This window comes from Falco naumanni, chromosome 16 (assembly GCF_017639655.2).
Source record: "Falco naumanni isolate bFalNau1 chromosome 16, bFalNau1.pat, whole genome shotgun sequence".
NCBI lineage: Eukaryota > Metazoa > Chordata > Aves > Falconiformes > Falconidae > Falco > Falco naumanni.
The window spans coordinates 5,296,758-5,324,571 of NC_054069.1; the positions used below are offsets into that span (position 1 = coordinate 5,296,758).

The window sequence follows — 27,814 nt, forward strand, 5'->3', positions numbered from 1 at the left end:
GTAAAGCCTCCTGTCTGAAGGGAGTGGGGGAAATTAAAAAAACCTGTACAAATGGCCTGGATTTTAATGGACCTTCTCTGCAGCAAATACAATCAGGTCTTTAAGATCCCAGTTTAAATCAGTGCGGTCCACCTGCCTGCTGCTCCCTTCTATCAGCTTGAAGGGGCTTTTAACCTGCAACTTGGAGCAAACATACAGCCAGCTCCTTGGACTGGAGGCAAGGGCTGAAAGTTAGGACTGAGTTAAAATCAGGAGATTTAAATCAGGAGATGTAAACAGGTTAAGATTTCATTCCAGAACTGTACGTACTCTTATTTGCAGACAGGCATACCCGTGCCTTCTCTAGTGGTGAGCTGGAAGAGTGAATTAAGAGCAAAATCTGAAATTCTTGTATCTTCAGATGAACCTACACGCTCAATGGTCTTCCAGGCAACTTTGTCCTGTGGGGTCCTGGTACTGCTGAGACCGCCAGCGACTCCCTAATTATCAGCATTTCAGAAGAAATGAGGGCCATTGACTAGCTGTGGAAGAGAGGAGAAAAGCAAAAGCCAGAACTATGTGGAATGCCAAACACTGCTCTGTGATGTTGCGTTTGCCTTCTCTAGGTTAATTATGCTTCATGTTCCCGGCCCAGGCGGGCACATCTCCTCTGTTTGTAGGTGTCTATCAGAGAGCTGGCACCCTTTTAACTGAGCGGTACAAGCCATGCATCTAAAATAAGTCATGCTGTTTTATGATAGCTGGTAAAAATAAAGCCTTACTAGCGCAAGCAGCTATAACAGCACAGAGGATTTACAACTGAGTGGGTTTTTTCCAGGGTGGGCTGGCCACAGTCTGGTGATGGCCTTTTTATAACCGTTATCAGCTCCCACACAGACCAGGTCCATCTGTTACTTAATTTGAACGGAGACACTCCTAAGCTTTTGTTAACTAATCTCTCGCTGCACATCTACATTGTTCTCTAGCAGGGCAGCCCACCCGTGAGTCAGGCTTGGCTTGCTGACCTCGGCTGGGGAGGCGCCATGGAAAACTGGAATAAAAGAAAAGCACGCAGCTCGCTCTGGTCACTTGCCCAGCATGGTTCACCTGCCTTCTCCCTTCTATCAGCCTGAAGGGCTTTTCAACCTGCACCTTGGATGCCAGAGCAAACATACAGCCAGCTCCTTGGGCTGGAGGCAGGGGCTGAAAGTTAGAAGACTGAGTACTACAAAACATTTACACACCCATTACAAGTCCAGTCTTTATATCTCACAAGTACATTTAAGTCCCTTAAGCTATTCCCAAAACCCCAGCCAAAGGACAGTTAGACAACCCCCCAAAAAAACTTCCCACGGCGGGTTAGGCATTTTTTGGTATCTCATTCCTGTGCCATGCTGTGTTGCATATCCTACACCACCTTGTCTACACCGACATAAGTTACATTTTGGAATCACAATGGGATGCACTGGGGATAGAGAGGAGGAAGGATAAAGAGCCTGAAGTGCCAGGAGACAGGATGGATCCTTCAAGGTGCAGATGGTCGGATGTTCCTGGAAGTAAGGGTCTGTGATGATTTCCTCAAAATATGCTGAGGGCAGAAACCAGGTCTCCCTCTCCCTTGTCTTACCCAGTCCAGCACTGTGCTCTTTCCCTGGAGGTTTCTCACACATGTAACAGCTTCCTCCACACCGCGTACACACACCACTTCTAAAGCAGGGACAGTCCTGGGGTCAGCTGGGCTGCCCTTGACAGCAATGCTCGTCTCCTGCTGCTGCTCTGATCATCTCTGCTTTCCTGTCCTTGTCGCCGTTTCCTTCACTGCAGCTCACAGCACTGAGGGTGGATGCTCTAGGGGGCATCTCCAGACTGGCAGCCATCGACACGCTGACACACAGAGGGTTCATCTAACATGTTTCTAACACCTAACAATATATCAGTCGCACACTCAGTAGCAGTGCTACACAGAGTAACCATCCAGAAAGCAAAGATGCTTAACAAGGCGTGTGGTTTATAGCAGCATTCCCATGTGGCTTAGATGCATTTGGAATTGCAAATCAAGCAACGGCTTAGTGATGATGGACACCTCAAGCGAGGCATATTTTTGTTGCTTTAGTGGGCAGGTGTTTAAATACAGCTGCGTGTTTTTGTACTGCTTGTGCCTGACAGTGCATTAACTAAAATTACCGTATCAGATAACTGCAATATCGGCAAAGAAGCACTGAATGATACTGCGGCACGGACTGTTGGCACCAACTTATCTGATCTGTTTCCTGGTCATCTTTTTTTACCTTGCCTATAATACTTTAGGGATACTTCACCTCTTCTTCTGTTTCTGCCTAGACTTTTTAAACAGAGAAGAGATTGGAATGGAAGGAGATGGAAGGTCAGACTTGACTTTAACCCGGTACAGAGAGAAGATTTAACGCAGTATCGTTGTCTATAGAGCTGCTAGGGTTTTTTTTGAAACTACAGTTTCAGTTGTAGCATTTTAAAATGATTCAGATAACATGAGTCACAGAACAAGTACGGACTGGATCTCTTTAGCTGAAAGAAGTGCCATAAGAATATGATATAGACTTCACTGCCTTGTCCTGGATTCTATTTTGGAGAACTGATGGCATTTGGGATTCAACCGTATGTCTGGCTGAGTCTGTAGCACATACAGATCTGGTAGGTATTCAGGGACGTAGCACATACAGATCTGGTAGGTGCCTCTGTTGTGGCATGCATGCTGCTCTGCAGAGGAATGCATGTCCATGCCCGGCTGTTCTCCAGATCCTGGGTGCTGAGGCCTTTGAAGTGAGATTTACATAACACAAACCCTTTGCTGCTTATTTGCACTGGGCTGAAAGAAGCCTGAAGGAACATCTTTGGGATATTCTTTGTAAAAGGTGGCAGTTGGCCATTAATGATTCAACAGGCAAAACAAAGCAACCCTTGAGTGTGGTCACCCAAGAGCCAAGGCTTGCCAGCAGCAGGGAGATGGGACAGGCACGGATGCCCGGGCTCCTTGAACTGGAGAGTGCCAACAGCTGGGAAGCACTGGCTTGGGGCAGATTCCTCCAGCCCCAGGGAGACTGGTGAGCAAGGAATACCCCAAGGTAATGCTGAGAAGAGCTGGAAAGGCGTTCTGCTCCCATTCCACAATCCGGTGGTCACTTGAGGTTTTTGGTTTGCTTTGCTTCCTGCATGGCTGTGGCCTTCTTGTAACTCAGAACATGCTACTTGCAGTATTCTTCTGCCACACACAGAAGAATAAATCTGTCTTGGCAGTGATTTAAGGAGCCACATTGATCTCTGCCCACAGTCAATAGGTGTAATAATGTCAGAACCTCTCACACAGTCTCCAAGGACTCGGCTTCTGTCTAAAATTTGTTGCCATCCTGCTTTGTGCCTGAGGGAGAGATCTAAATCTCTTGTGTTTAGCGAGTGGGAAAAAGCCTGCTGTGAACAATTTCCGAGAAATGAGATGGGGCTGGAGTTTGATGGAGTCCCACTGTCTTGGAGTAAATACTTTTAGAATCATAACTCCTTCACAGAAACACAACACTGTGGTATTACGATCCCCACCTTCAACGGAACTTACATTGTAGTTACAGTAGGTGCACTTTGGTAGGACTCTTGATGTAACACAATTTTTCTGGAAAAAGATCATGTGTAAGCAAGGATCTATAACAAAACCCAAACCAGTACCTCAAGCTTCTTTTAAGGAATGAGGAGCCCTTTTCCCTCCCCATCTTTCTCTAGCTTTTCCAAAAGGAGGATTTATGGGATAGTACAGAGGGGGTGGACACTGGCAAGCTGCTTTCTGCGGCTCTCCAGGTGCAGTGCAGGTCCTGGAAGAAAGCGATCATTTGTAGATGCATCTTTGGTAATGCAGCTCTCTGATGAAGGAAGGTGCTGGTCCCTGAAAAAGACAGAACCTACAACTCTCCCCTGTTTGAAAATGGAGCCAAGTGTATTATCAGAGCCACCTGTCCCAAGGAAGCCAACCAGGATCTCCACAAGAAAAGCTTTTTTGGTTCCAGAAGCAGGAATCTGGCAGCAGAAGCAATCAAATGCCTTGTTTGATCAAGTGCCCTATGCTGTTGTTGAAAACGTGTCCAAAGATTTCAAAAAGATTTCCCCAAGGTTGTTTCTTGTCTTTTGGTGACTAGCTACTTCTGATGCTCTGGGGTTTTGCTGGGATCTGTGAAAACTGTTTACGCTCAGGAGGGAGCAAAGCAAGGATCACAACCCCAGATGAGCACCCGAGAGGATCAGAGGATGAGCAGAGGGAAAGGAATGTGTCAGCATCTTGTGGCATAATTACCTTTTTTCAAGGGGTAGGTCTGGAAGCACCAGGTCTGATGAAAACAGACTCTGCTTCGCAGCAGACTTGAACAAATAACTTGTGGTCGCTCAGACCACCTCCTGATGGAAAGAAACCAAGTCCAGAGCACCTGCTTCGACCTGCCGAGAGCCAGCTCTGGAAACGGCATCATCCCACTGGCTCTCTGAAGCGAAGCATAAGGCAAGACTGAAAGCAAAGTGCTCACTGCACTGCCCTGTTACTTATTTCAACTCTGATAGCCAAGACTTCACCCAAACAGCTACAGTCCAGAGCACTGTCATCTTAGTTCGATACTGGATTTCTCCCAAATGCTCCATGGAAGTCTCAAGTGCAGGAGGGGGGAAGGGTGGAAAGGTCTTGCTAAGAGCAGTTTTGGCTGGGCCAGCTATTAGTTTGCATCAGCTGGTGGCTTTTATGTGACTAACAATTATTTTGTACACAAAGGCAGCTTCTAAACCGTGCCAAACTTCAGCTCTCCCCAGTGGTCCTTGGGCTGTAAGGGCCGAGAGCAGAGGCACTGTGGAAAGTGTCAGCCTTGAACAATGAGGGATAAGAATCGGCAGGGAACATTGGAAAAATGCTGAAAGGATTTTAGGTGTTCAAGGGCCTGGAGATTTCAGTGGGAGTGATTTCACAGCTCTTGGGTATTTCTCAGGCTACTGCCTTGCTCTGTTACACGTATCTGATCCACTCCAGAGGAATTTTGCCCCTGCATGGTCAGATTCTCTCTGTCCAAAAAGCTTTCCACCCTGAAGGTCAGCACACAGGAATTTCCAACTGTGTGTCGTGATGCTGGAGATCCTTTCTTTCTCCACATCTCCCTTCAGCTGCCTTTTTTTTTGTTCTATTCAGGTTTGATTGGACGTTTTTAATCCAAGTAAGACTGTCTTAACCTTTAGATATATCTCTTTTCATGTCACTGAGGCACTGGTTTCCATCATCTTTAATTTGCTGTTTCATTGAATGCCCGGGGAAGTCAGTAGGCATCCTCCTTTAGATGTCCACAAACTTCTGATGGGATTTGTACCAGGGAAGCTGCACAGGGGGCCATGGAACGCCCCCGGAGCTGATTATTTGGCACTAATTAGAGTATGCATCCTCCTCCTGTAAGACAGGGCTTTGGAGCAGCCTGTGTTTTGTGAATACCATAGTTGGACTGAGAGGCAATAGGCTTTGCAACAACCAGAACACCTGGCTCCCAGATACCCTCTGCGATGAAGGCATGGCTTGCCTCTCCTCTCCGGGTCACTTTCTTCCCACTGTGCTGTGCTGGAAACTGCCTGCTTGTTTCCTTCTCCCTCCAGAGAGCTGTTGGCCTGTGGTACCTGAATGCCGTTGGTACCTGCTCTGATGAAATGCAGAGCAGAAAAGACATGGAAGGGGCAGATTTTTCAAAATAAGACGCGGAAAAGGGAAAATGACTGTATTAATTGGAAACATTTTGGTGCTCAGAGCAAAGACAGAAAACAGAAATAACTTGTGGCGTAAGGATGCCTTGCAGCACTGCGTGATTGAGCTTTTGTCCCAGAGTCAGTCTGGCTGGGACTCTTCCCAAAGACCTGAACTCCTCATTTTTCCTGAAGCACAGTCCTTTCATGATTCACTACCTCACATTTTACTTTACCACACTGAGTCTTAAAATAAGATTTAATTAGCAGATGTTAGAGGCCTGGCACATTTCATCTTCCAGGAACTGCCTGGAACTCTTGAGGTTGGTCTGCTTCCTGTCTTCTCCTGATCATCAAATTAATTTGCAAAATAATACCTTCAGCCTTGCATTACCCAAGTAAGAGTTCCTTTACCATCTAAATAAGCGTAAGGCACAAGGAAATGGCTTGTGCTGGCACTGCTTTTGTGCCACTATGTTAATCCTCCTCTGAAATTGCTACCTCTGACAATTAACATTTTCCTGTATTTACACCAGCTCTCCTAAATAAACTTCGGCCTGCTGGACTGGCATTAGTAGCCCGGTTTTATCTAGGGAAGTTAGTCCTGGTAGCTGGCTGAGAAGACTGCTCAGCAGGCAGTGTGTTCCTAGCTGGGTGGCTTATGAGCTGTGCTATTTCTTATTACCTTCTGTTTGTTTTTCCAGGCTGCAGACTCTTGGCTGTGGAACTGACATCCAGCAACACCAAGCCCGTGGTGCAGGAATTCCAGAGTGAGTGCTGCAGGGGTGCGCTGGCTGCCCGACACGGGGGCTGCAATGCCCTCTGCCTGGGGATCTGTTCAAAGAATTGAGAAAAATTTCAGTTCTTGCTCATGGTATCTCATTTCATGGGGGAAGCAGGATTACTGAGAGCCCGAGATTCAGAAAAGCACTTCAGAATATGTCTGTATCTCTCCCTGTTTAGCAGAGCACTTGATTGAAATGGTTTATTGAAGTCCCCTGCAAGCCACTGGCATCGTAGTGTCTGTCTTAAGTGCTTTTTTGAACTGGATCCCAAAAGGAGGAAATGCAGTTGCCTTGCAATTAATATGCTGAAAAGGGGGTCGGGAAATTTATATTTTATCTTGGCCGTCCGACAGACGTGCAATGCGATACTGGGTAAGCCATCTCTTCCCCCCTGCTGCGATGCCCTCTTCTGCAGAGGAGGTGGACATGACAGCGCCTGCTTCAAAGGGGAGAGGGTTTGCTGAATTTATCCCCAGGCATCATGGGCCTTGGTACATTACCAGACACCACCCAGGGAGATTCTGCATCCCTGACTCACATTGTAGGCTCTGATTAGCAGCAAGACACTGCTGTGGACTCACCCTGTCATAAGGTCTTGTTTGTCCTAAGTTAGAGCCTGTAGAGAACAGCGTGTTCATTTCTCTCCATAGTTGATATCTGTTCGACTATTATTTTTGCTGGCCAAAATCCACCTTCCCCAATAGCTCCTGGAACCCAGCGGTGTTTCTGTTTGTGAGGCAGATGAAAGAGAAGGGCTTTGCTTTGTGGGCAGCATCTCCTACTAAAACACTGCACAAGGCTGCTTAAAGCAGAGCAAAAATACAGCTGCTTCCTATTAATCTGTATTTCCTTTATTTCTCCTACTAGGTGTTGAGCTGTCCTGCATCATTAAATCCACCGTAACACCAGATCCCAGAATCGAGTGGAAGAAAATCCGAGATGGCGAAACCTCTTATGTATTTTTTGACAACAAAATGCAGGGTATGAACTCATTGTTCTTAAGACTTCCAAAACAGCCTCAGAAAAAATACAACTGAGAACAAACAGGTCTGTAAAAAGGCAGGACCTGTGGCTGTCTTGCTGCTTTCTTCTGGAACTAGAGTTCATCAGTCGAAATGTAGGATGGAGAGGGAGCAGGATGTTCTTTGCTCTCTGCCCTCGTTATTGATAGCTCACAGTAGTGAGCCACAAAGAGCTGGAGTAAGATCCTAGGTAGGAGATACTGCTTGTGTAAGAAAGTGAATGCCGCAGCTTCCCTCCTCCAGCACCTGTTGGTCCCACACGGTCACTGGGTGTCTGAGCTCTCAGGACCAGACACTCCCCCCTCCCGTCTTTCCATATGACACCTGAGGGCTCCACCTGAGCAGAAGGGATCTCTGGCTTGAGCTGTCGGTGCGTGCTGCTGAGGCAGAGCGGTGCTTTGCAGCATCCTGGGAGCGTGTGATTAGAGCAGACCCTTGGGCTTGATGGTGAAACTCAGACTGTCAGTAGGGCTTGACTCCATCTGGGATTACTGCAGCACTTTAGATGGGACCAACAGCCATATCCAAATGAATCTTTCAAAGGAGACAAGACCTGAGGCTGTCTTGGAAGTTTGGTTTTGCCACCATTTTTGAGATTTGGAGCGGCTCATCCTCTTACATGGTTAGCAGTATTTGTTTCCTTCGTGGTCACTGGTGAGAGGAAGGCTCTTGGCTTTCAAGCATCAAGTTCCTTTTAGGTGGTTCTCTGGACTCCAGAAAGAGTCCAAGATCAACCACTTAATTCAGGTGCCTAAAATTACTCTGTGACTACCCTGATTTTTTTTTTCTCTTTCTTTCCTCTGTATCAGGAGACTTCGCAACTCGTGCAGAAATTCTGAGCCGGACATCGCTGGTGATAAAAAACACCACCCGGATGGACACTGCCACATACCGCTGCGAAGTGGCAGCGCCTTCTGATACTAAAACCATAGATGAGATAAATATCCAGCTCACAGTCCAAGGTATTACTTTAAACCCAGATACTCCACAAGCACTGCTAACTAACAGGAGAGGCTGTGTCTCTCTCCAGCGTTGAAATAGTGGCACTCTAGAACCTGTTTAAAACCAGTTGGAAACAGCGGAAAGTTTTGATACCGTTGTAGCGCAGTCATCGTAGAAAGTATGTCAGAAATGATTTACTTCTACTCAGCAGGGCCTTTCACGTGGTTTACGTTTTTCCCGCAGTGAAACCTATGACTCCCAGATGCACCGTGCCTAAAGCTGTCCCTGTTGGGAAGACAGCCTCTCTCCACTGCCACGAGAACGAAGGTTACCCAAAGTCCACTTACAGCTGGTACCGCAACAGTGAACCTTTATCACCAGACACAAAATCGAATGCCAAATTCCAGAACTCCTCCTACACCTTGAATCCCACCACAGGCACTCTGGTAATGCCCATACAGATGTGTTCAAGACTTGTTTTGTTTTGCTGGACGGGTTATTTTTAAGGTTGCTTGTAAAAGAAAATAGCCATTGCGTGGCTTTCAAGGAAGGAATAATTTGAAGAAGATTAGGTGTTCTAGGAGCTGCGCGAGTTGGGAAGGGGAAGATCAATGATGAGAGAAGATTCTAGCTGTTTGGACTTGGTCACTGCCGACACCACTTGCCTTTTTAGAAAGAGGGAGGGAAGATGTCTCACAGCCAGACACTGTGAAGCCTGGAAGAATTGTTTACATGTGCTTATACAGTGCCCTCTGTTTCTCATGTCCTGCTCCCTCCCTTTTCTCCTCACCAGGTTTTCCACGCTGTGCACAAAGGCGACACAGGCCGTTATTCCTGCATAGCCACAAACGATGCTGGCTTTGCCAAGTGTGAGGAGCAGGAGATGGAAGTCTGTGAGTGGCTCCACCTGTTTTTCATCCATGCCGATTAACAGTTCACCATAAATAAATTGTTGTCACCATAGGGAAAGAAGGGGGACATCCTAGAGCATTAAATCTTTACTGCTTTCTCATGGCCCCAGACACAGGAAGAAAAAAAACAAAATTAAAATTTCAGGGAAACATTAAAACACTGTCAGATTCATGAACAGTTTTAGTCTGGGAATCAGGGACTCACTTATTCCCTAAGAATTACTGAGGTTTGTTTAAAATATTTGAGAGATGTCATTTTAGTGTGTGTAAAGCTAGAACATCGCTACTGTCTTAAAGAAATACTGGATGATGGCTTCTCTCTTTGCCAGATGACCTGAATATCGGTGGGATAATTGGTGGAGTCCTGGTGGTCGTAGCAGTTTTGGTGCTCATCACTCTCGGTATCTGCTGCGCCTACCGACGGGGTTACTTTGCCAACAGCAAAGAGAGCGCGGAAAGGTAAGCTGGGCTTCAGAGTGGTCTGACACCCCGCGCCCACCGCCAGCATGAAGTAGCCTGAAGAATGGCAGAAATTGGCGGCTAAAATGCATTTCAGTGCCTGACCGGCATATTTCTTCCTAGTTCCCTACTAAGGACGACAGGCCAACCCAGTTCTTGAAGTATCTGGTTCCCCACCGTAAACCCTGCACCATGCCCAAAGTTTATTTGCATAAGGGAGAATTTTGGTATGGTTCCTCTTGTGTTTGCTGCCAAGACCAGGCAAGAGGAGTGAAAGCTGTGCTCTAACACCCTCATACTTTGCACCAGAAGGCAGCACGAGCACAATTAAATGCCTATAGGCATATATAGGCAGTGTTTGTCCAATAGGTTATGTGCTGTTGGCATAATGAGGTCTACAGCGTAATGAACAGAGCTCACTGCAGAAGTAGTTCAAAGCAGCAGATTATGCACAGAAAATATATGCAGAAAAGTAGGCTCTCTACAGGAAATCTCACTAGTTGTGAGAACCTAAATTTGGGAATAAATCCAACCATTTTAGAATGCACATTAAAATGTTAAGAAAAACAGCATTAGCATCAGGAGCAAGCCTTGATGTCCTTACAGAATCCATAGAGGAGGTAATATATGTAAAACCAAGATTCTCATCAGATGGATGTGTTCCATGTTAAATGTTGATTTTCAGCAGAAGTCCTGTCTTTTTTGGTTTGCTTTTCAGAAAAAGCTCCAAATATCCTATTTAAATGCAGCTGAGGGTTGGCATACACTGAACTTGACAGTCGTATATAAATTCTGAATTCCTATGAGATTGCAAACAAGTGGCGCTTCCTTATAACTAAGGAAAACGCTGAAGGCATCTGGCAGTGCAGGTTTAAAATGAACTTTATAATTGCCACAGAAAACAATGCAGGAGGCACCTGGAGAGGTAGCGCACAGGGAGCAGAGCAGGAGAGCCCCGAAAAGAATCAGTTAATCTCTTTGCAGAGCTGGCCTCGTGGAAGCGTACAGCAATCTTTTTACCCTGTGCTGAAGGGGAATTTAGAAAAAATCCTGGTCATGACGGATGATGGAATAAGCACAGATCGATCATTTCAGCAACGAGCTGGGTTTCTCTGTGCTGTCTTTTCATTCAGCTGTTCCTCCTCCTCATTTTCATCTTTCTCAGCACCTCCCCTCCAAAATCCTGCAATCTTCTCGTCCCAGAAATGAGATCTTTTCCTTTATTTCAGCTACAAGACTCCAGCAAAACCTGATGGCGTTAACTATATCCGGACAGATGACGAGGTAATAAATGATTTGCATGTAACATCTCTCTGCCGAGGAGAGGAAGAGGGTGGGCAGAGGACTGCTGGCTTTTTTAGGGCACCGCTCAGAACCAAGGAGACAGAACAGAGATAAAACAGAAGGGTGAAGGCTGAGTCATTTCCCTAGAAATGATGAACAGTTTAAGTTGCCTTAAGCGACCGATGCCAAGAGCTATCAAACGCAGCTCTGTCTCAGTTATCTTCTGGCTTGACCCCCTTAGGATGAGTTTCATTGGATTAAGTGGGCAGGCCATGATGCTTTTATAAGAGAATTTGCGTTTTGGGATTTGAATAGATCACTAGGCTTAAGATCAGAAAAAAAGCCTCTCCCTGTTAGCAGAGACATGGAAGAGGGAATGAGAGAGTCCCCTGCCGTGCCTTGGTACGTGCGGAGGACAGGAGGAGCAGGAGCACCTGGCCAGTGTGGCTGGTGCCTCCTTCTCCTGACCAGCTGGAGGGGGGATGCTACCTACACAGAATGCCAGTAGTTCTACAGATTGGATCTGCCTTTTCACGGGGACAGCTGGGGACAGCAGCAGAGCTGCCCGGAAAGCCGCTAGATCCTCCCTACATCCAGAACTGTTTCATTGCAGGGTGACTTCAGACACAAGTCTTCATTTGTCATATAAGACGCCAAAAGAATACGGCAAACCAGCAAAAGCAAGTGTGAAAATACCTCCTCCAGGAACTCAAAGCAAGAGCAAAAGATTAATTAAGTGCGCTTGGAAGAGTTTGGAACACACAAGAACTTGATAGCTAGCTATCTGTATATCTCTTTTTTCTTTGCCAAAGTTTAAAGTAACTCCTCACTGCCCAACTTGCGTCTCCCCTGCCTCCGGAGATACCAACAGGATCGCCTAAACCTTTCCTTGGACTAAGGAAGCGTTTTAATACTTCCCAAGAGGCTGGGCTGTGGAAGTTTGTGGAATTGCCTTCTATTTGTGCTGCAGGGACACAGCCACAATGCGCAAACCAGGGGAACAGCGTTAGGGAAACGTGTAGTAGACATTACTAGTACGTACTACTAGTAGAGGAAAAAAAGGTGCTGGTACAGCAATAGACGGACTTCAAAGAGTAAGATTTATCCATGCAAGGGGGAGTCTTTTCCTCTCAGCAGCTTGTTGCCCAGGCCTGGCTGGTGACTTTTACATGTTTGTGATTGTCTTGCGCTTTTGACTCTGACTGCTCAGGTGCAGAATGGGGTATCTGAATAGCCTACAGTGCCAGATACCGATACGGTAAATGCTACTAATGTTCTCAGCCCTTTTGTAAACTTACTGAATTCTCGTTAACTCCATTTAACATGAAACAACGGGCAGCATCAGGCCAGAAGGACTGCTTCTGTTCACTGCTTTGTAGAAAACTCACTGCACGCAGGTAACCCCTCGTCCTAATCTGCACAAAGCAGGCTCGCCTCTTGCGTCTTTTGGTGTTTTAAAGAGGCTTAGAGTGGAGGCAGAGAACCTAGTGCTAAGACATCCCTTTCAGGAAAATTAAAGCCAAATACTTTCATGGGCTAAGACTGCCGTAAAAGGTACTGAGATATCTTCAAGCTTTTTTACCTTCTCCATTTATTTTGTAAAATCCCACATTCTAAATTTTTTGCAAAGATATATTTTGATTACTTCAGAAAAGGTAACGTTTCTATTTAAAGTGTAAATACGTGATGCCAGCAGTGTTTAAGTAACGTAGCTATTTTTTTACTTTTTAAGCTACAGAGAGGAGCTCAAACATTGCTAGAGTATGGCACTGTCAGAGCATATCAGTATTATTGCAAAGCGTGATAAAAAACTGCAGGTGGAACAGCATCTCTTTCCTCTTAAGCTAGCTTCAGCAATTTCCTTGCCACAAGAGGTCTTACCAGACACAGAACAGAGTCACTCAGGGATAGTTTTTTAAATTTATGGCAGGAGCTATCAACTTTTTTATATAGAAAACTTACTTTTCTTGCCAGTGACCAACACTTTGTTTTTGTTGTTGCAAGAAATATCCAGGGATGGCTTTTGGATTCAGTTCCAACAAGGTGACAGAGTGACTTCAACGTTTGCTACCCCTCTGCAAGTTCCCTAAAGCACTAACACAGCGTGACAGCTACGGCAACTTTACAGGCTTAAACTACATAGCCAAGGCAACTGTTTCTGGAGTTGGGAAAGCAAAAAGCTCGATACAAAAGCACTTCTGTAGTGTCAGTTGCAACTTTTCTCTAGATGGTAAAAGAAAAAAGAAAAAAAAATAAATATCCAGTTCTCTCTGCTTTAGAGGGAGTAATTGGAAACACGTGTTTCCCAGAAACATACATGTTGATCGTGTTGAAAAGCATTGGGTAATATAAGACTGCAAGATGTGGATGCAACACTAGAACTGTGCTGTGGTTTATGAATTATTTTTTTTTTTAAATGTAGCATAATTTAGTGTTCTTGTATTTCCAATATGAATTGAGTTGTCTTAACTTTTCCTGTATACAGTATTTTGGATACTTGACGATTTGGACTGTCGGTGTTATTTTTTAGTGTTCTGCATTAATCTGCTTTGTTTCCTAGGGGCCTCGCTGGACATGCCATTGCTGCATTTGTTTTGCCTAAACAAAGCATTACCACTTCTCCTTTTGCTAATGACAGTAAAAAGAAGGATGGGGCAGCAATAACCCGAGCGTAACTCGGACGTTACCACTGCTATCTTGCAACTACATTATGGTTACCTTTTAAGATGTGCTCTTCGGCCAAGCCGGGCAGTACTGCTCACTGGCTGCATGCTGCCTCTAATCGTTACGACAGTACTGAGCGTAACATTCCTTTGCACCTTCCGTACATCCACTACTCCTTTTCTATGCTGCTTGTAGGATACCTACAATAAGGGAGAGAAAGAAAAGGGTTGAATCAGGGTAGCTCTGGGCACTATGGGAGCACAATCTACAGTCTCACCATGAGCCAAAGGCGGCCTTCACGTGAAAAGCCAGCAAGCTAAGAATCGAGACTTATTTTTCAGTTCTAAAATGTGACAGTGGCATCTCTAACGAGAGAAGGGGCGATGATCCCCCTGATACAGCTCATGAGATCCGATTGATGGAATTCCTTGTATCGTTGTGAATAATATTCAGGTTTGTACTAATGTATTACGTTTAACTTTGCCAAGAATGTTTTACATAAATACCAAGCTATAAAGCATTCTTGTAGGGGTTTTTGTTTGGGTTTGGTTTTGTTTTTTCAACAGCCATAGTATTGGAGGCTTCTGTTTTCAGTTCAATGAAATAAGGAAAAGTCTTTTCTGTCAGAGCACTCACTTACTTGTATCGGGCTGAAAATTACAGCAAGTCTGTGGTAGGTTGCTATCAGTTTATTCCTGGGCGTTTGTGTATCCCTGGTTCTTCCCTAGAGAGGTCAGATTAATGCTCGCAGGGCTCATCTCAAATACTGCCGGAGGACAGAACAAAAACTAGAAAAGCACAAGTCAGGAAATAAACCCTTCCAGTTTACCATCTGAAGTGGTTAAATAGTATTTTAAGGCAGGAGAGAAGGTAGGAAATGAATGGACATGGCCATAACTGACCATCGCTTAAGCTGAAGGCATTCCCCATGTCCCCTGTTCCCAGGTTTAGACTTCGATTTTGAGAACGAAGCTTAACCGCACTTGAAGCTTCGTTTTTCTGATCTTCAAAACAGAGTAAACAGGGAAAAGAGAGGCCAAATTATGGGATTCCAGCATAAGAGGTAAGTGCCTCTGCAAGGGCTGTGGCAAAAGCTCCCTCAGCTTCTTTGGTTCCACTTGTGCAGAAAAGCCTACTCCGTTTCTGTTATTCATGCCTGATTAAGACAAAGCAGCATGAATAAAAGATTCCATTTTCAAGTTTCAATGAAATCTAGGGCAAGAGCTCTGTAATAGAAGTCAACAATGGAAAAACTTCAGTTAGTTTCACATGGCATCAGAGATACTCAGGAATGGTCAGATTCCAGCAGTTACACAGTGCATTTATGATGAACAAGTTATCTGCACAGAGAACAAAGCTATGCATATGACTTACCAACCTCAATTTTAGTGAGTTACTCATATCCTGCTTGCAGTCAAGTAAGTCTATATTTAAAAGCCCAACATTAATTGAACTCAGTGCTTAAGATACCAGCGACGTAGTAGAAGAGACTTAGAGGCTGTAGAAATCTATAGAAAAAAATTTCTCTCTCAGATCAAGAAGAGGGGAGAAGCTGTGGGTGGAATTAATTCTGTAACCATTTATTTTCATAAAATGTTAATAGTTGAAAATAACATAGTTCAAGAATGGAAATATTCCATATAAAAGAACATTAACGCTGTTCATACACACAGGAGTTTGCACAACAAATAAGAGGTGATGTAGCGTGCAATTACCAGATTTAGGGGTGTGGCAGTGACAAGCTGTTTCACCTTTGTTCAAATTAAAGCAACTCTAGTATATAACCAAGAGGGACAATGAGGGATCGAGGGAATAAAGCTGAGCCACTCACTTCCCTGCAAGCTGTGATAAATGAATTTAATGCTAAGCTTGTGGCAGCATTATGCTCTTACTTTTCCAGATGGACAAATTATACATCCTGCGAGTGAAGAGCAAGTCTCCCTTTATACCGCAGTGTTCTAGCACTCCAGTAAGCTTTGTCAACAGCGGCAGCTTATAAATACTTCTGTTAATGCAGGCTTTGTATAGGGCCGTATTCTAGACAGTTTCACGGAAAAACCAAATAAGAATAGATAAAGAAGGAATGACGTGCCCACAATGATTTATAATTGCAGAGGAAAAGGACAGATTCTAGGCAACATGGTGATTCTGTACAAAAAATGTTCAAGGAAAGCAACAGTTGTCTGGTTTCAGTGGAGTTCTCCGCCGGGACAGTCTTAGAGGGACTTGCTGGCTGCTTTTTTTCCTTGCTGGGGATTCTACTTTCCACTCCCGTGGCAGGGACGGGCTAGAAGGAGGAAGAAGAGTCACCATTTATTGTAAAGCACTTTACCAGTCTTTCTCACTGTGATTGCTGTTTCAGATCTACATTGAACTTACAGTTTATCTGGTGCTAGCAAACAGATGATACCTCTTGACTCACAGTCAGCCTCTTTATTCTCTGCAAATAATGCATACATTTTTATATGTCAAAAAATGCCACGGATTCGATCATTTGGACCACTCACCAACCCCACCCCCAACCCCTCAAGTTCGAATCACAGAGATAACTTGCCTAGAGCTGAACCAGGTGTCTCCATCAATCTGATGTTACTGAGCCCCGCACTAAAAGTGAAGTCATTAATGTTCTCTGAAAGAAAAAGCATGTATTAGCAGTCTGCTTGTGACACAGCCAGAGGGGCAAGACATGCTGTAAAAGAACACTTCAGTGTCACAGAGTAAGTATACCCAGTTAATTGCAAGCACATACACATCTCGCTTCACCAGCCTGGCAGCTCTCAGTGTTTCCCACCCAGCCTCAAAACGATGCGCTGAGTGCGATGGGTCAGCGGTGCACATCACCTTCACACTCCACACTCACAGCCTTCCTTGTACGAGGCGGAAATTCATGTAAATACGGGAGCTCGGCCATGCGCCTGGCTGTCCTGCCTAGGTGGGAGAGCCCCACCTCCCACGGAAGCTTGGCCATCTCTGACAACACGCCTGGTGCAGACCAGCTGCTTGGCCCAGTCAAGGCAGAACGTGGGGCCCCTGAAGCTGGACAGAGGACCTGAACAGCCGCTCCGTGAGGAACTGCCTGCAGCCAGACAAAAGGAATCTCTTGACAAGCGAGCTAGGTAGAGTTCAGCTTGCCTGAAGAGGCTGTAGTTGTCAGCTGTCTCTTTCCTGTCATTTATCTCAGGAGAGATGTCACAATATTCAGATTTTACTTTACTCAGCGCTCTGTTTTACGTTTATGTTTCCCAGAACCTTTCACAAGGAATTAAGGGAGAAAGTGCTTTATAGGGCAGGAGCTGGAAACTCTGCTACAAGGCCTTCCCTCTGCAGACTAACTGGGTTTGCTCTTGAACTGCTTCCCTGTCCTGGAAAGGAATTGCTGACGCTTGAAGTGGAAATCCAGCTTGATCTATCCGCCGTAGCTGGCCTCTGCACCTCGCCAGGCTGACCTGCAAGTGTCCTGACTGCACAGTGTGCGCCTTAACCTTGGTTAATGAGAGGTTTATGTGAAAGGATGAAAATGGTAAAGAACTGTCATCAAGAAGGGCTGCCCATGCAACCAAAGGTGGTGTCTTCACAACATGTCTTCCTGGACCACCACGAAGCAATCCACACTTGCCCAGACCCACTCGGCCATTCTCAAAGTAACAAGCAGGAGTTGAGGAGCCCCAAAGACAGCAGGAGAGCGTGACAGCCAGAACAGTCAAATAAAGAGACAGCTGTTCTTAACTTCTCAAGTACAAAGCGGTTTACAAAGAACTCCATCTCCAATAGTTTCAGAATGATACACCAGAGAAAGAAAAATGTTTTATTTTGATTGTCTATCAGCCTGCAAGACCTGGTGCCGCCATGCAGATGGCTCAGCACCCGCTAACTGAAGTGATGATACTGCTCTGTACAGTTTGTCTCCCTGCTGAAGGACACATGCTGCCTTGAAGCAAAGTAGAACTCAACCTCGGTACTGCTGCAGATTAACATTCTTCCTCCCTTTTCACCATATGGTGCTTAAGTGAAACAGCCATGCAAACTTCCAGACAGAGATATGGTGCTTAAAGATTTCTGCTCTCTAAAAAACATGCCCCCAATTTTTTTTTTTTTTTTTTTTTTTTTGCACAAAGATCACTGCTTGTTGCTCAGGCAGCAAAGAGAAACATTGAGGCAGACAAATCTAGCCCAACAGTGGAGCATACAGGAAGAGAAGGGTCAGATTTTCCAGTGGATGCACATCACTGCCGCTGGTTTGCTCCTGCCTGCTCGTGGATGTCAGGTATTTGCTGCCTGCCTTATGGGCTACGTGGCGTTTGCTCTCCTTTGTGTGCGCAGGTCAGGTGTTTGCACAGACACAGGCAGAGTGCAGCCAGATAGCTACGCTTCTGCAGTGCTGACCCTTCCCCCCAACAGCTCGCACCTGCCGAATGAGAGGTGGCCCGTCAGGCACTCACCCATACTCCCAACCGAACAGGAGCTCTCATCACACAATTCGCACCACAACAGAGATGCCCTAAAGGACTTTAGCAGCAAATTGACATAAAGGAAGGGAATCTACTGCTGGAACTTGGCTCCATTTGTGTTTTACTGTAGCTGCCTCTTATGCTCGCAGAAAGCGACACTGCAGAATGCTGCAGCGCCATCAGAAAGCATTCCAGTAAAACCTAACTTTTGAAGGTCAGGTTTTGTGGAATGGCAGTTCAGCTTCAATGGACATAAGCATAGCAGACTCACGATTTGTGTAGTAGAGATTCCTCTTTGTGTATTTTTACCTTAATTTCCACAGCAGAGTAAGAAAAACAAACCATTCTCCAACACTCAGTTCAGTTCTTTCTTAGGGCAGAACACCCCCCCTCAGACACGACCATGCAGGTTATTAATCCTACTCGAGCAGGTCTCTTGTCTCTTGCAGCTGCCACAGCTCACTGTCTGCTCTAGAAACAGGTTGTAGCTCACCCAAGATCTTTCGTTTGGACAACAGGAATCCCCTATCTTAGAGCTGAAAAGGACCAGACCTTGAATACTTCCCTCTGCAGCAGGGTTCTGTAATTCAGTCTAAAAATGCTGAGCTACTCTTCCAGAGCGCGGTGCCTTGGCGCAACAGAATCCTGCACACTGGGCCACGCAGGCTATTAAGGAGCCACGACAGCATGCCTCCTTGGCACCCCAGAGCTGAAGGAGGAAGAAAGGGCAGTAGCTCTGTTACTTCAGCAGCCCAAAAATCCCGTGACATGTAAACGGAGACCACATTGGACTGTCCTTTCCCATGTACATCATTCATCTGAGACCTTCAGTTTCAGAATAGTTCTTATTTACTACTACCATTTAGATAAACAAAGAATCTACAGCTAACAACGACTCATTTTCTCTGCTATTTAGGGGGGCCATGCGTTGCTACCTCTCTCAGAGAATGAGCACTCAGGCCCAGTTTAGGAAGGGTCCCTTTGGGTTATACTTACGTTTTGGTGTGCTTATTGCACGGCCCACCACAGAATCATTTATTCTGGTAGACTGTCGATTCAAGCTTTGAAAGGACACTGGAAATAACAAGGAAATAATTAAGGCTAGAAATGTATTCACTCAGAGACCTCGAGGGTCTAACAATCAGGCTGTGTCAACTAGGTCTTCTAGTCCAACACCAGATCAGTTTGCAGCCAGCTTCCTACCTTGCTTGCTGCCAGCAGTGCTTAATGGAAGTGATGAAGCCGTTCCTCCAACGCTCTTGCTGTGTTGCTTGCTTCTGGCTTCTGTTTCTTTCTTGGCAGAGTTCAGGATGGACAATGTGCTCAAGGATGCTGGCCTACAGGGCACAAAGCATGACAGAAACAGTGATTTCCTTCCGCAAGCCCTGATGAGACGCATGTAAAGAGGAGAGAGACCTGTCCCCTCCCGATCCTTATGATCTTAAACACCAAATGTAAGGGAGAAGATTATGCTGCAACACAGGTGACTTTCATACCACTAAGTACGGAGCGGATAAGCAAAGCAACAGCCCTGCAGAAACATCACCAGTAACGTAAAGGGAAACCCATACCTGCGACTCAGTAGTGGGTGTTTCGGAACACCAGGACTACGCTCAGTAAATTCGGAATGCACAGGGAAAGGACTTGATCTAGGTAGCGAGGACCGTTTCCCACTTGCATTACTACTGCAGCGACCAGGAGTTGCAGCTCTCTCCAAAGACGGAGGTTGCTACAGAAAACAGAAGAAAAGATCATCTGTCTAACAACGGATACAAGCGTAAAAAAACTCTAGATACTAGACACTTAGACACGCTGCGTGATTAAGAACGGCCCTTTCTGTAATGGATGTAAAGGTGTGCAAAGGAGAAAGAATTTATTGGCCAGAATTTTAACAAGAAACAAATAGGAAATTTTGATGGGACACACACGCCCTACTTTAGAGGTCTATATACAGGCGCTCTTTTAAAATCAGCAGAAAGGTACTTCCAGGGTAGAAGTCATCTCATCTTAAGGTAGGTATCTAAAATAGCTCAGGACAACTGACCCAAGCACATACTTGTGTCTTTACACTGACTTTGAAAAGGGGATCTGCATGACTAGGACAGATACGTTGCTACTTTGTATACACCTAAAGTCAGATAAAATGAAGCCTTTTTTGACCTGTTTGTCATATTTATCACTCTGGGAGCAACATGTAAGCAGAGCCAGTGGCAAATTAGACTTAGTTTTCCTTTTAAACTGAATTCTTTTTACATTAATTGTTTGCTGCTCCTCTTTGCCTAATGTGTGTCGTTTGTTGTCATTCTAAGCATATTAAAATGACTGAAATGAAAGCTTCTGTCAGCAAATGTGAAGAAGTATGAGAACATTACATAACCATTCTGTTAAACATGTAACAGGGTCCACAGACACACAGTCTGGGCGTCATGTGTACACAAACTTTAGCAGAGGAGGCAGTACGGGTACAGATTTAATGGCACCAACCACCTCAGGCTGCGCTGCCGAGTCCTGCTCTTGGTCTGCGTTCTTCTCCCTGGCCAGCTGCTCTTCATATTTCTTCATATCGTACTCCAGCTCGGCTGCCAGCTGCTTGTCCACAGCAAAGAAGTCTTTGATTTCATTTCGGTAATCTTGCATCATTTCCTGGAGCAATAAGGAATGTTTAAACTCTCAGAAATCTCTCCTGACTACTGATTCACTTCCCCATTCAGATCGCAGCTGCTTAAGCGCAAAAGGAAATACCAGTTGGTAGAGCAGAGGTGTTTTTAACAGACTAAGTGTTTCGATTCCAATTTGTACTTCAGAACATGAAAAAGCTTTCCAGCATTCAAGCTTTCTGCCCACGTTCCACTGAGGAGGCTCACACGTAACACACTGCGAGATCCTTATCTAAAATCCCTCCACCTCCTACATTATTTAACACAGTGGCAGTGTCACAACATCCTATGCCTTCCAAATTTCCTTCTAAGAAGGCTGTTCATTCCATTACTGGTTGCACATCTAACACTAACTGAAGAGAGGGAAAAAAAAAAAAAAATTCAAGAAGAAAACACTTCCCCTTACCCGCAGGTAATTCATAAGGTCCTTAAGAGCTGGGATCCTCTTCTGCTCCATCAAACACTTGAGTGACGTGATTACTGGGATGATGTTTTCGATAAAGTTCTTCTTTTGGACCTTGGTTTGAACAAAGCATGAACATTACATGATGCAGTAAAGGGGAAGCCACTCTGTGGTCAGATGAATGGCCTAAGCGAGAGGAGTCGCCACTCCACAGCAAGGGAATTGCCACAGCTAAGCCTGCTCTTATATCGCATGCACGCCCGTAGGCTTTTAACCTAAATGGAGTCTTTCAAGACATATCACTTAAGTCAAGTCAGTTCTCACATTGAAGGCAGATTGCTAAAAGGCGCAGCAAAACCCACGTTGTTATGCTCAAATGCTTTACCAATAAGAGATCTGTGGAATAAACTCACCCTAGCATAGCTTCACTGACTTCAGAGGAAAGACGTTTCTGATCGCTACGACCGACCCCTCAAGTACAAGCATCCTTCACAAATCTACCCTTCATGGTTTGTTTTTCCAACACAGGGCTTCCACAGGTGCCCTCAGATCACACTGGGCTGCAGACAGAGCCTGAATAACAGCCTGTAGGCACTCTATGCCGTGGCATTACTAGGTTACTCGGGTATTTTTTGCGCGTTTCTCCATCGCAGAAAGGTAAAATTCCCCGCAGTATGGTGGCCAGCTCTCTTCCCACACCACATCAAGCGCCATTCACCTGCGAGATGAGCTTTTTTTGTGCTGCCTGTATGACAGCATTGGCCATTGCCATTTCATCTTCATCAGGCGGAATGTCTTCATCGGGTTTTGATCTCATCGTTGATAGCTTGATTTCTTTGCAGCTAAGGACTTCAAACGTATCCGAGAGCAGCTCACTGGCTTCCAGGTCCAATGGAAGGACGTTATCCACAAAGTACGCTGGAACACACAGGGAAGAAATAAGAAGGATCTTACTGGGAACAGCAGTGCCAGTAAAGACAGGAAGATAACATGGTTGGAATGAGAGAGAGCCTAATAGTTTTATAGAGACAGCAGTTCTTTCTTTGCCAGATTTCTAAAGACAGAGCCTTACCTAGGACACTGTGGCTGATCTTCGTTGTAATGCTGAACCTCTGCTCATCCGTGAAGTGGTCTAGCAGGAACTTGTAGATATACATCCTTTTTTCTTTGTTATCTTTCCCCTTCAGAGAGAAGAGATTCTTTGCCCTGTGGCAGAACAAGACATTTTACAAGGGCCAAGTCACATTATGCAAACTCACAGAAATAATAAGACTTTAAATCAGCAAGGAATATTTGAATGTCACTTTCAAGACCCATAAACCTGTTAGGATACCACACACTCCCACAAATTACATGCAGAAGTCCTCCCAGAAGTGTCACAGGGAAGGCAGGACACTCTTAAATTAACACTGTTTCCCCTAGCTGTTTTCACCCTACTGCATACATAATTATCAAGTGCCACCAGCGCTTTGCTGCATGGCCAGACAGCCCATCATCTAGCAAAAAAGGAGATACAAATGTGCTCAACTGACCGCACACTCTGGGGGAACCTGTTGTACTTCTCATGTTTCTCATAGCTATTGAAATGGAAGATGCACTCAATGAAGTACTGGGAGAACATTACTGGATTCCTCTTCAGTAAGAGATGCACCAGGCAGAACTCAGCAAATCTGGAAAGGAGGAAAAGAAAGAACTTACCACCAGCTTCTAAAAGCCACCCCTAAAACACAGTGTAGGGTTCACAGGCCGTAAAGCAAGAGGATGGTTTTCCTCTGCTAAGTCTCCCACAATATCTCATTTAATTCTTGCCCAGCTCCATCTGGGCTTGAACAAAGATAGCAGCTCACTGACTTTGAGCTTTTTTCATCCGGAAAGAGACACGACCTTTTCAGCATCCAGAATAACTACTTGATTTCTTTGCCATTGAAGTAAACAGAAACAGGAATAAATTTGAACTTGAATCCAGACACAACAGTATTTAAATAACTTAACTTCCACTGTGGCTGAGACACGTACAGAACTTTGCAAAAAATTAATCACCAAATGTCCTGCAAGAGATGTAAGTCAATCCCAGACTTAAGAAAACGTTTTTGGTCTGGATGCAGCCGCTGAATGCAGATGCAAAGAAAAAGGCTCCCAAAGAAATAGCACCGTGTTCCTTAGCTCTAGGAACGTGATGTTGCAATGTCACCATCTACTGGAAAGACATTTTTACATACTAGAAAAAAAGAACATCACTGAAGAGAAAAGAAATGGTGGCTATGCTCTCGTAAGCAACGGTAGGTTGATGGCCCTGGACACACCACGCTTCAGATTGATTGTTCCAGGTAGAAACAAGCAGCAAAGGGGTGTCCAAGCCTCCTCGGCATCCAGCATCCCTGCACAATCTACCGCTCTTTGAGAAACTCGCCTCACTCTTGTTTCTCATCTAACAGAGCAGCTTTGAAATTTTGAAACCTACAAAACCATCATAAACATGCACTTAAAGCCAGTGTGCATAAATCCTCTTACGTGCCAGAGTATTACAAAGTGTGGTAGAAGGCTTAAAAATGCAAGGCATGCCATATAAGAAAAAAGAGAGTATTTAATCCTATTCCTAAAACAAAACCAGCACTCAAGACAGAGCCTATTAGAAAACCATGAGGAAGATTTCATAAAGGCTTGTTTCAAAAATTCCTCTTTTCTGGATAACTGAGAGTCAAAAGTAGAGCAGAGCTGAATGTTTTGAGGACAGCCAAGAACAGCAAGCCAAAGCTTGCTACTTTGGGACCTTCAAATGACTTGGAAAGAGGGTCACCGCTCCTTTGCTACCGTTGCAGACTCTAAAGCATGTACAACTATGGAAGCGAAGAGGTTTAACAGGATAATCATCTGCTCTCTCACTGAAACTTTTCTTCACACGCTGAAGGTGCAAGACTAAGACTGGTTTTGAGTACATATCTGATCTTCAACTCCTTCATTATTTTACAGATGAGTATTTTACCTGGCAATATCTGGATTTGGATCGACCAGGACACTGACAAAACGGAAGAAGAGACAGTCCTTCCATTTCACAAACTCCTCCTGTAAGAAACCAGCAGACAATAAATGATCAACCTGAATCACAACTAACGTGAACCTTCAGACTGTAGTCAGGACAAAGCCTGAGGGAGCCTAGCAGAATGTACACCAGGCAAGTGAGCAAGTCACAAAACTTCAGCTGAAGGTACACAAAATAACCCCCCCAAGATGACAGTGTTTTGGAGGATGCTTTAAACAGCATGAACGCCACAGCAGCAGATACCAGAAATATCAATAAAAATATAGAAACATGAAAAATCTGTTCTCTCATGCCAAAGCATACATGCCCTTCGATACTGTACTCGGCACCAAATGCACTCCAAATCTGCCTTGACTGGCTTTGTATGAACATTGAGAGGGTAAACACTTACATCTTTAGAACAACAAGCAGAGACAGCAGGAGAAAAAGGTGCTGTGATGCTTGTTATACTCATTCATTCATAGCAGGAGTGAAATTGTAAGGGAATTCAAAGAAACAAAGATAAGACAAGAAAAGAGGTAACCCCTGACTGAAAAGAATATCATTATCTAATTGTGTTAAGTGTCCTTGATATGATTTCTGCCTAGCTAGAAAAAAAAAAAAAAAAAAAAAGAAAAAAAAAAGCAGTAACAAAATATATAGTTTAAAGTCTTCTTGACAAGTGTAGATTAATCAAGGCATAAGCTATACAGCGACTGGACAGGCTGCCAGTAGTCAGCACGACAGAGGTACTGCAGCGGGCTGTCAGTGCGTGCTTAGCACCTCTGTTTACCTGCAGAAGGTTGGTAAGCAGGATCAGCGTCTGCTTACGGATGAAGGGGTTTGGGTCCTTCAAACACAGCGAAATGTTGGGAATGTATCTGTCCACCATGGATGCGTAGCGGATACAGAGATCACACATAACGATGACAACATTATTGCGAACGGCCACATCATGCGACACCTCCAGCTCTCGCGCTAGAGCTGCAATGCATTTCTTTGCCAGATCCTCGTGCTGTAAACACAATTTACCTGTGAATCAGGGACGAGACTGTCAGTGCTGTGAATATATTCTTCTTCCGAACCACCAGAGCCCAACTTACTGCCCCCCTTGAGGCCAATATGAGCATGAAAGGAATCAGGAAATAAACAAGAAACACATGCTGAAACTTGATGAGCAATCTGCACGATCTCTCAAAGAAATGATACTTCAAGGAGTTCTTCCAAACTCCTCTTAGACCTATAGTGTGGGTCTCCATGCCAAATTCCCTCCTTCACAGCAAACTATTTCTGTGTACAGGGTATTATTCAAAGCAGCTAAAAAGAACAGCCCCAGCTGTCATAGGCATAGCAGGGAGACACCCACCTCTAAGAGCATCACTAAGCCAACCTAAAATAAAATAGCCTGCATTCTAACATTACTTCTCCCTAACTGCTTCTAAGCTCTGTACAAAAGTATTAAGCTTCCCAAAGCAGTTAAGGAAAGAATCTTGTCTCTCTGGAAGAGAAGAGACTTGTTCCTAAGCACAGAGGTACTACAAAACCAGAACTTTCACCAAGTACTCTCCATAACACTGAGGCGCAGGCTAACCAGGCTTCTCGCAAAGCAGCTCTTGAATCACGCTGAGGAGAACAAGGCAGCATGCGCAGTCATTCTGCTCTAAACTGCATCAAAAGCACCAGGTTTTCTCCATCCTCTGTAGAGCACCTTACCACGTGTAAGATGACCCTCCAGCTAGCCAGCAACCAACTCCAAGTACAGAGACAGCACAATTCCGAAGGGCCTTGCTAATTATTGATCACCGTTAATGCACTGACCCCCTGGCAAAGCAGTCCACACAGATGGCAGTATTTTTATGGTGTGTGCAACTAGTTACCATGGATATTTGCATTGCTAAAAGCTATGAGCTGAGGCAATGCAAACATGGAGCGCTCTGGCTATCTGTTACAACTGACAGAACTTTTTTGAGCAGAACTTTAACCCCAAAAGGTTCAGAACTGGATACACAAGGGCACACTTCTACTGCAGGACGGCACTTACCTAGAGTAATGAATGCATGAGCTCTGACCACCGAAGGCATGACCGATCCTCTGAATTGGGACAGTGGCTGAGAAGCTGGAATTTCCTCACCATCTGGAGAAGCAGACACTAGGAAAGAACAAGTCAGGCATGAAAACATGCTTTTTCTGGTCACAGCGTTGTCTGTAAATGCAAAAGTAAAGGCAGTAAGGAGAGCGCCTCACCTTGGTCCTTACTGACAGGAGAGGCCAGAATGGACTGGATCAAAAGAAAGATGCGCTTCTCCACTTTGGCTGGACACAGCTGTGCAGCCTCTCCCAAGATGAAGAGGTGTCTCACCTACACAGATAAAACAACACCACAGTCAAAAGGCAACGGCTGAGCTGCAAATTCAGTCAGCAGGAGCTGGCATGGTAATTGTCCAAAATAGACTTGAAATTCCCTCAGTCCTTTCAAGATGACAGTGGCTGGAGAACAGAAGGTGAAGCTTTGAAACAGAAGTGGTGTGCGTGTTTCATACGCTGTAATTCCCACACATCTACTAATAATATTAAAATACTCCTCAAAGCATTCTATGTGCTTTACAGACTTATTTCTCAAACAGCTCATCGACAAGTGGAAAATCAAAGAAAAAACATGTCATTTTATTAAAAATACATGGGCTATCGTATCTGTAAAGCAATTGCTGATGTATAAAACCGTTCTATGCTCCCAGGCCCATAAATACCAGAATTCATTACAGCTTACACACAAGGCATGCACATCAGTATCTTCCTGGTGTGACCTCGAAGGAACACCAATTTCAAGTACACCTACATCCTTTGGTCAGTCTGTGAAGGGGAACCAAACTTACCAAGAGATCTTCTTGCAGGTTCTCTGCTCCACCCTCTTTGAAGACTATATTCGAAATATAGCTTTCACAGGTGGATACTAAATCTCCACACACCTGGTTGAGCAGCTCCTGTTCCATAATTAAACAAAATTAATTCAGCACTTAATTAAACAAAAACGTAGCTGTAATATCTGTCCACACATGAATCCCTAATCTTAAAGTCCTTCTACGCTTTTAATAATCTAGGTCCTATTGAAATCAATCAGACAGTGTGCCATAGAGCTTTAAAATTCTGCCTGCACATCAAAGGATGCATGCAAGTGTCAAAACACCTTGGAGAATCTGGCTTTTAATGATCCACAGGACTAAGTGTACTTCATTATAAAAATCACACAGATTTAAATAAAAAGGATTCAGGCAACTGTTTCATGTATATCCAACACATTTGAGGTTGTCTGTGTGGATTTTTAAATGTTGTTTGGAAAACGCAGTTCCATTCACATGAAAACACGATGCAAATTCCAAGAGAGGGAATGGAAACAAAAAAAGCTAATTGTCTACCAGACTGCGATGAAAATAAAGCATCATTTCTCTTTTTCTACCATCTAAAACTGGTTTACCTAATAAATCTAATACATCTATGTGTGGCAGGTAAGCTGTTAGATCTG

The 27,814-nt window shown here is 44.7% G+C and overlaps 2 protein-coding genes across 3 annotated transcripts in view; one reads left to right on the top strand and one right to left on the bottom strand.

Moving 5' to 3' along the window:
• Window positions 1-14,298, top strand: part of JAM3 (junctional adhesion molecule 3) — a 32,533-nt gene extending 18,235 nt beyond the window's left edge. Inside the window, exons 2-9 of the mRNA XM_040615952.1 lie at window positions 6,405-6,470; window positions 7,353-7,466; window positions 8,317-8,469; window positions 8,693-8,895; window positions 9,243-9,342; window positions 9,690-9,819; window positions 11,049-11,103; window positions 11,717-14,298. Of these exons, the coding sequence (XP_040471886.1) occupies window positions 6,405-6,470; window positions 7,353-7,466; window positions 8,317-8,469; window positions 8,693-8,895; window positions 9,243-9,342; window positions 9,690-9,819; window positions 11,049-11,103; window positions 11,717-11,752 (857 nt within the window). The 3' untranslated portion in view covers window positions 11,753-14,298. The remainder of the gene's footprint in view (window positions 1-6,404; window positions 6,471-7,352; window positions 7,467-8,316; window positions 8,470-8,692; window positions 8,896-9,242; window positions 9,343-9,689; window positions 9,820-11,048; window positions 11,104-11,716) is intronic.
• A 1,028-nt stretch (window positions 14,299-15,326) lies between these two features.
• Window positions 15,327-27,814, bottom strand: part of NCAPD3 (non-SMC condensin II complex subunit D3) — a 29,093-nt gene continuing 16,605 nt past the window's right edge. Inside the window, exons 20-35 of one of the 2 annotated variants that reach the window (XM_040615951.1) lie at window positions 27,168-27,275; window positions 26,539-26,653; window positions 26,336-26,443; window positions 25,088-25,326; window positions 24,259-24,338; window positions 22,808-22,945; window positions 22,348-22,481; window positions 21,994-22,193; window positions 21,279-21,389; window positions 20,703-20,858; window positions 19,787-19,944; window positions 19,419-19,552; window positions 19,212-19,289; window positions 16,322-16,396; window positions 16,147-16,207; window positions 15,327-16,054 (exon numbers count right to left, since the gene is read on the bottom strand). In XM_040615951.1, the coding sequence (XP_040471885.1) occupies window positions 15,931-16,054; window positions 16,147-16,207; window positions 16,322-16,396; window positions 19,212-19,289; window positions 19,419-19,552; window positions 19,787-19,944; window positions 20,703-20,858; window positions 21,279-21,389; window positions 21,994-22,193; window positions 22,348-22,481; window positions 22,808-22,945; window positions 24,259-24,338; window positions 25,088-25,326; window positions 26,336-26,443; window positions 26,539-26,653; window positions 27,168-27,275 (2,019 nt within the window). In that variant the 3' untranslated portion in view covers window positions 15,327-15,930. Of the gene's footprint in view, window positions 16,055-16,146; window positions 16,208-16,321; window positions 16,397-19,211; window positions 19,290-19,418; window positions 19,553-19,786; window positions 19,945-20,699; window positions 20,859-21,278; window positions 21,390-21,993; window positions 22,194-22,347; window positions 22,482-22,807; window positions 22,946-24,258; window positions 24,339-25,087; window positions 25,327-26,335; window positions 26,444-26,538; window positions 26,654-27,167; window positions 27,276-27,814 lie in introns of both variants that reach the window. The other variant, XM_040615950.1, reaches the window with a different exon arrangement.